This window comes from Vigna umbellata, chromosome 5 (assembly GCF_029865625.1).
Source record: "Vigna umbellata cultivar VRB3 chromosome 5, Vumbellata_1.0, whole genome shotgun sequence".
NCBI classification, from domain to species: domain Eukaryota; kingdom Viridiplantae; phylum Streptophyta; class Magnoliopsida; order Fabales; family Fabaceae; genus Vigna; species Vigna umbellata.
The window spans coordinates 25,506,589-25,514,737 of record NC_142169.1 but is presented as its reverse complement, the minus strand read 5'-3'; the positions used below and the strand labels follow the sequence as shown (position 1 = coordinate 25,514,737).

General features: G+C 30.4%; 1 protein-coding gene across 1 annotated transcript; it reads right to left on the bottom strand.

Moving 5' to 3' along the window:
- Positions 1–4,431: 4,431 nt before the first annotated feature.
- Positions 4,432–5,050, bottom strand: LOC148197998 (uncharacterized). Its single transcript, XM_088114967.1, has one exon. The coding sequence runs from the start codon at positions 5,015–5,017 to the stop codon at positions 4,811–4,813; it is 207 nt and encodes a 68-aa protein (XP_087971093.1). The 5' UTR covers positions 5,018–5,050; the 3' UTR covers positions 4,432–4,810.
- Between the last annotated feature and the right edge of the window lie 3,099 nt (positions 5,051–8,149).

Genomic DNA, 8,149 nt, shown 5'->3' with positions numbered 1-8,149 from the left:
ATTGGATGAACGGAAGTTGGATTATTACGTCTTTGAAAATTTGGATTTTTATGGCTTTGTAAATGGAGAAGTAACATTGTGATGACATAATTGATGATTCAAAATATGAAATATATAGATGTCATATATTTTGATATTGAAGAACACAAATTAAATTCATGTTTTTCTTAATATCTATTAGCCAAAACATTTACACGCGTATTTACATTTTTACTATATTGAAATATATTATTTTATTATTTTTATGAATAACTATTTAATATGAGAGAGAGAGAGAGAGAGAGAAAACATATAATTTTATAAAAAGTATTAAAAAATGATGCAACTGTTATTTAAAAAATATTTAATCATTTTGAAATGGAGAGATTATTTAGTTGTAGTAAAATAAAAAAAATATTCAATTTTTTATTTTACTAAATAAATAAATTATTTTCATTTTTTATAAGGTAAAATTGTCAAATTAAAATATGGCATCAAAGAGAGTTACAAAAATGTATATCCTCTTATAAATATCTTCATGTAGAAAAGATTGATATCAAATTAGTTATTAAAAAAATGGATAAAATTGAAGAAAAAAAACAAAACAAAACAACGAAAAAGATAATTGAGCAGCAAATTTTGACAGATATTTTTCTTAGCAAGCACGCATATTACAATTTAATTGACATAAAGATGAATCATGTAGAAAGGAAACTGCGCTATGTCTTGAATAAGTTCCGTAGATGATGAATGAGCTGGATTGCTTGAATTTCATGCCATCACAATCTCATGATCCATCTTTCTTTTATTTATAAAGTTTGAAAAACAAAATAACAACAAAACATTATACTTTCACAAACTCTCTCTTTAATCATGGTATGTAGAATTTATTAACTTTAATGTAAGAAAATAAATTTAACAATGTAGATTCTCAAAGGACATATGGATTGATAGTTAACACAAACAAAAAATACAACAAATTTTACAAAAATTCAGAGCAAAATCAAAGTATTAACGCATACATGTAGTCGTAGAAATGAGATTGACACTAAAGGTTTAGTTGGAATGTTTGATTGAGAGAAACAATCTCTAGATAACCTTTTGAGATAAATTTTCACTTTCAGTCCAAGAAAAGAATTATAGATATAGTTAGTTAAGTGACAGATATGGTAATATCAACACATGAAATTATAAATTTACAATTTGAGTTATTTAGCGAATATGATCAATATATAGAAAGTCATTTAATTCATGAATATTTTAAGAAGTTTGTTAGGATAGATTGAACTGTCATATTTCTCAAAAGCTAGAGGGGTTCACTTATTAGGCATGGAGGTTTTCATTTTTCTCGACGTGAAGGGAAACAATCCGACTGTGTTAACTGTTTGCATAAACGAGTTGTCCTTGTTGGCTCCTGTGTTGTCCTCATGGACGGTCTTGCATGAATCCTCCCACAATCTGGTCGAGACAGTTGGATTGGTGCAAGAGACACTGAATGTCAGACACTCTATGCATTGCATTCTCAGCCTGGAGGGTCATCACTCTTCCTTATACTTGTGTTGCATCTCCTCCATCTTTTTCTGTGTGCTCCTAAGCATCATAAGTTGGCTAGGTTGGTTCTCTAACTCCTTTGTTGCTATGTTACTGATCATGTTCCTTATGGTCACCATATATTTTTTTAGTTATTGATCACACAGCTCCACGATGGATGTCAAAATATTCTGAAAATGGAGTCAATGTAATCGGTTTGGGTTATGCTATGTTGTCTATAGTCCAAATGTTGTCTAAAGTCCAAATGTTGTCTAGAAGTCTGTTGGGTCAAACCATTTGTCCAAAGTCAACTTAAAATTTGACAATTTAATGCAATAATAAATGTGTAACCTTCCTCCTTACCTTAAACATCAGTTTATAAGTTTTACCTTAAGTTATTTATTTATTTATTAACATTGACTTAATTAGGATCCAATTATGTGTAATCGTACTTACTTTTAAGTTGATGAACATTAAAATTAATGTACTTGGTCTTATTCATGATCGACTGATTTGCTTGGTAGTCAACCGGATTCATTAGTGACTCGCTAGATAATCCAAGCTATAACCCGACCACTCTTGTGATTGATTGAACACGTTATGTGATAATTTGTTTTAAAAAAAATACTTCCAAATACTAATTTCTTCTTTGCTTGGAAGTTGATTATGAACAAATTTGACAACTATTAATAATTTATTAAAAATATAGATTGTCATAAATTTAATTATGTAAAATTCTCCATTTTGTGAAAATTATAAATTTTGATATCCTCATGCGGTAGGATTTTTAAGGAACCATATACAACAATAAGATAATTATACAACATTAATATATTATAAATAGGAAAAAATTTAAAAAAATATGACAAGCATTGCGATTGGCGACTATTGACGAATCTGACAGTAAAAAACAATGTGTTTTATTAGGAGAAAAATATAAAATAATAAGTATTAGTTTTATTGTTTTTAAATCAAAGTCCTAATTATACACAAATATATATAAAAATATATTTAACCCATTTTTTAACCATATACATTAATTTCATATAATTATATTTAATTTTAGATATAAATTAATTATTTTCCATGTATGTTTCTCATTTGTCAATTAAAAAACTTAGAAGCTGTGTTTTCTTTTCATCAGAACTTACAACATGTGAATTAATCACATAGTCCTTTGGAATGATTAATATCTTTTCGGGTGGTGCATGTCATAAAAAACACGTTTTCTATTTATATAGGCGATAGAGTCTATCAAGATATGTAAAACCTGTCAAAATTTTATAGGTCAAGTTACACAGTTTTCAATCTGTTTACCGTTTATATTTGATCCGTCGTGGGCAAGAAATAAGATGGGATTGGCTAATCGCAGTTTACTTTTCTTTTAAATAAAATAAAAAAAAATTTAAAAAAATTATATTTTTACTATATCTAAATATATAGTAATAATAATATAGTTTAAATTAATAATAATTTCATATATATGTGTCCAATTTTTTAGATATTTATATTATGTTATAAATTAATAATGTATAAATTAATTAAACTAATATATAAGAGAAAATAATTAAAAGCAGTCTTAAGATAGAAACTACAATTATAATAAAACAAATAATAAATATGATAATTTTATATAAAATGTTTCAAAATAGTGGTTATTTAAAAAAATTAATCAGTAATTATATTTCTTTAAAAATAAATTAAAAATTATATTATAAAAAGATAAAATAGAAATAAAAATTATATAAAAAAATATCTCTTTATATATAGATATAGATTTATAAATTAAATTTTAATTATTAATTGTAATAAAATATTTAACATATAAAGATAATTATAATTTTAAATTATTTAATTGGAGATATTAATTAATCAATTACAACATAAAAAAGTATTTATAATGTATTTTTAATATATGATATATAGAAAAAATAAATTTTGAATATGTAAAATTAAAAAATAAAATAATAGAAGACATATTTAATAGATAGGTTTTTGATCTTTTATTTCAACCAGAATGAATAAAATGATAGGTTCATTCTCAACTTTAGATGGATGTATGACACATTTGCCACGGATAAATCAAAGTATATCTCTTTCCGAGTGCAAATTCTCTCTCTCTCTCTGTATATATATTATGGTTCCAAAGTATCGTTGTATTTCACAAGTAAAATCTTGACTCGTTAAAAGTTTTCGTTGTTTCCCAAAGACAAACACTGTCTTAAGGTTATGGTTGAACCTCTGAGTTTCAATCAAGGCTACAGTAAAATAATTTATGAAAATATGAGTGATCCATTTGTTTGAAATTGGAGTCGTGCATTGAACCAGCCAAAGTCATCTCAGCCTTTAGTTTTAGACGAAGAGATTTTTAGCGAAATTGTAGTGTGTTAAACAGATATGCTCTTATACATTGGAATCGCCGACTGAACAAGTAAAAGATTCAATGGTCAATTTAAAAACATTAGATAGGCCAATATTAACTCATCTAAGTCACCATATCTACTCGTCATCTTTTGGTGGCAGTAATATCCGGAAAGGAACGTCTTAACAGCAAAGTCTCTAAAACCCATCTTTGTTTTTGTTAGGTCCAAGAAGAACACAATTAGTAATGGTCAGTTAAACAAAATGTAATCAAATGTTAGTTCGAGCTTTGAGCAAAATTAGGTACAACCATTTTTTTTTTCAACTTTAAACGCACGCAGCCAAGGATGACATGGTGACCGCGCCAATCTCAATTTTTTAACAAATAAATATTAAAATAAATTCCGGCCGTCCAAAAATATATTAAAAAACTTGTTTTTTTTACATGTAAATATTTAATTTTTTCCTCAGTTATATTATTTTATCGTCGACATGCTTAACAGCCCCTGCTTCAGCCTGAGAACGGAAAGAACACGTAATGCTTAAAGAGCTTAATCCATAATTTAAAATGGTTTTCTTTTTAATGCTTAACCAAAGATTAGCATACAATAAGGCAACAAACCTAAAAGAATAAATTACACATGTTCCAGATAACTAATAATATATATAATTGTGTGAGAGTATCACAATTGATGGAATGTCAATACAAGAAGTAAAGGAAGAGGTTTTTGAAAAAGCATTTACATGTGAAAACATGAAAAACGCTAAAAAAAAATAATAAAAATGGAAATAATCTACAACCACGTGAAACGTGTGCACGGAGACTGCAATTGCTCCGGTGACATATCACGTAGGACAAATAGGGTCGATAGAGTCCTTAGATTCTTGTTTTTTCATAAATCTAAAAGGACTAATCTGTGTAAAGAGTGAAGGTGATGAATCAGGGATGTGTGGGATCTCCACCTGATGGTGGTGCTGGTGCGTTTGGAAGGGACTGAAAGAGAAGGCCGTATTCCCATGACCATTGATAATGTAAGAATAATGGCCTGCAAGCTACTCCAGATTCTGGAGAAGCAACGAAAACGATGAAGGTGACCAACAGAATCTGCAAAACTGTGGAGAGGATCCTCCTGTGAGACAGAGCCATTGATGACTGATTGGAGAAACAACCAGAGCTAGGTTTTCTGATATGAAAGTGGAAGGGGACAGACATACTAGGTTTATATAGTGGTTGTGTTTGAATTTTTTTAGTGCTTTGATTTGACTATTAATGTTTGAAGGTTGAAATATGGGAAGCACCATACCTTGGACTCCAAAACACCATATACGCGCTACCCAGTATCGCGATGACCTCGTCAAAAACTATATAGAAATTGTAAAGAACATACGTACGTATGTAAGCATCTAATAAGGTTCTTTAATTATTGATTAACGTTTAGTTATACTGTGCTTATAAGTAGTTAACCAAATATTAAGTATTCTGAGAGATCCTTTCATTAGGGCTTCTTATCACCTTTTTCTCTCCATTTCATTGCTCTGCTGCATGAAAGGAATTTTTCTAGAAGTATTAAGAAACATAATTTTTCTTAACTTTTTACACGTGGCTTTAGCGGCAAATCTAATCGTACAAAGGAATATCGAGGGTAATTCAAATTCAAGTGACGGGAAAAACAACTTTTGATTAATTCAAAACATAGGAAGCAACATAGGAAAAGAGGGAATGCACTAATATATTTGAAGACGACCCGATCAAAAGCGAGCAAAGAAAAAGTAAATTGGCACCATCGATCTTCGCCATCAGGAAGTCATACATGACCAATTCATCGTCCATCTCTACGTTTCGTAGGGTGAGCAAATATTTTTTTTAAATTCAATGTTTTATAAATGAAGTATAAATATATACTTTAGTTTGTTTTTAAAAGGTTTATGTAAAACATAAAATAGTAAAATTCATTTTCGATATTAGTATATGATATAAAAATAAACAAAATGATAATTTTTATGATTTTTTGTGGACGTCAAAGATGTTTCTCAACCTGGATGTATCTATCGTTGACGTAATCATTTTGTATCATATGTTTTACGTGTCATATCGCGTAAATAGAAGTTAATTAACTAAATTATTTATTAAATGTTGAAAATAAATTTAAAAAGTTTTGACTTTTCGTTGTGTATATTCATATTGCCATGACGAAAATGAATTTCCATCACATCAGCAAATTGAATAAAAACCCGATTAGTGTCGAAAAAGAAGCATACGAAAACTCCGGAGAACAAGCAACAACACGCGGTAGTTTTAGTATTTTAGTCGTTGTCAAAAATATTTGGAGAATGAAAAGTAAAAAAGAGTACAAATAGTAACACTGTAATATTTATAACTAGTGATGGAAATACTTATTTTTCAATCAAGCTATTAGAATCTTGATCTCACCCGATTAGTGCGCATCCGAGGAAAGTACAGAGAAAAAATAGTATACAAATAACATTTACAAAGTCAAATGTATTCTTTTTTTATACCCATAAGCAAATAAATAAGGAAAAAGGCAAATGTCATACCCAATGACTTTATTTGCTTATGTGTACAACAAATAATAATTTTTAGTAATATTTTTACAATAAATTTAAATGGTACATTAAAAATAAAGCTCTAGTGAAAAATATTTATTAAAAAATGACTTACGTAAACATTAAACAAACCCATACGCAATGGATAAAAATAGATAAATTAGATTAATTGGATATTATATATTAATTGCAATTAGTTCTTGTTGGAATACCAAATCTCACCAAACACTTTTGAAGTACAACAATTAGGTGGAACATCCTCAATCACACGAACCCCAAAAATTGAGGTAAGGAAAACTATCAAGTCAATTTGCTTTACTATTCCCTTTACAGAAAATATGCTCGAAATCAAAATTCCTTCCATTGACCCAATCACATATATACACATATATTTGCATTTTATGGATGATCATGTACCTATACATAGATTTATTAGTTAATTAAATATTGAAGTGTATACTTATTTTAACTAATATAGTCTTGTACAAATTGAAAAAATAAAAATATTGTTTTATTGCTAAACTAAAAAAGTTACAAACAAAGAAATTATATAAAAAGCAGCGCCTAACTGATTTAAAAAAAAAAATCCTCAAGCATTTTTTATTCGGTATCTAGTTATGGAATTAAATAAAATTCAACCTAATATATTTTATTAATTACGAAACATAATGGTTTGATACTATAATGATTGGTAAACAAATTTGTGAATAAATCTAGCACTAATGTAATAAAGGGAAATGGCACCGGTTAATTTCGCTTATAAGCATCGGTTCTGCAACCGAGACATATAGAGGCGAGGTAAAAAGGATAAGTTTAATGTCTCGGTTGTGAACTGAGTCAAAAAGAGATCGGTTTTTGCCTCGGTCCTCTTTTGAACCGAGACCGTATCTTAGAAAATTTTAATAAAAAAAAAATCAAAAAACTGCTAAACTTGCTCGGTCCTTTTCCTCAAACCTGTTCAGAAAATCACTCCAGGATTCATTACAGAGCATCAAAGTTCAGATACATACATTAAAAAGCATATAACAAAAGCCAGTGGGATGAAAGAATCAATGTTCTTCATTACAGAGCATATAACAAATGGAAAAAAAAATCAAAAAATAGAATCCGAAAATCATTACAGAGTATCAAAGTTCAGATACATCAGAACATCAGAAAATCATACTTCAGATACATTACAGAGCTAGAAAAAAAATCAAAGAAACCATTGGCACCCGACGGCAAGCGGGAAGCGGCTCCCGACGGCAAGCGGCTCCCAACGGCAAGCGGCTCCCGACGGCAAGCGAAAGCGGGTGCTATGCCAGCGACTCCACCACTGGCACGGGCCGCACACGAACAGCACCATCTGAGAAACAAAAAGAAAAGGGAGAGAAAGGGGATCGCGATTTGGATCTGGATCTGGATCTGGATTTGGAAGCTGCACTCGAAGTCGTCGCACACGACGAGGTGGTGGTGGCTCCCAATGGCGACGAGGCGAAAGGTGGCGTGGAGAAGGAAGAAGAAAACTATCGATGCGTGGTCGCGGCCTCCATGGACTTTGGACGAGAACGAAGGCGTTGTGGTGGCAGCTTGCGGGTTTGTGCGTGGTGGCCGGCGGAGTGGTTGAACGGCAGTGGTTGCGGCGACCGTAATGGCTGGTGATGGTGGCGGTCTGATGATGAGGTTTGGTGGAGAGAAGAAATCGTGACGGAGGGAGGGAGGCAAAGATGAGAGC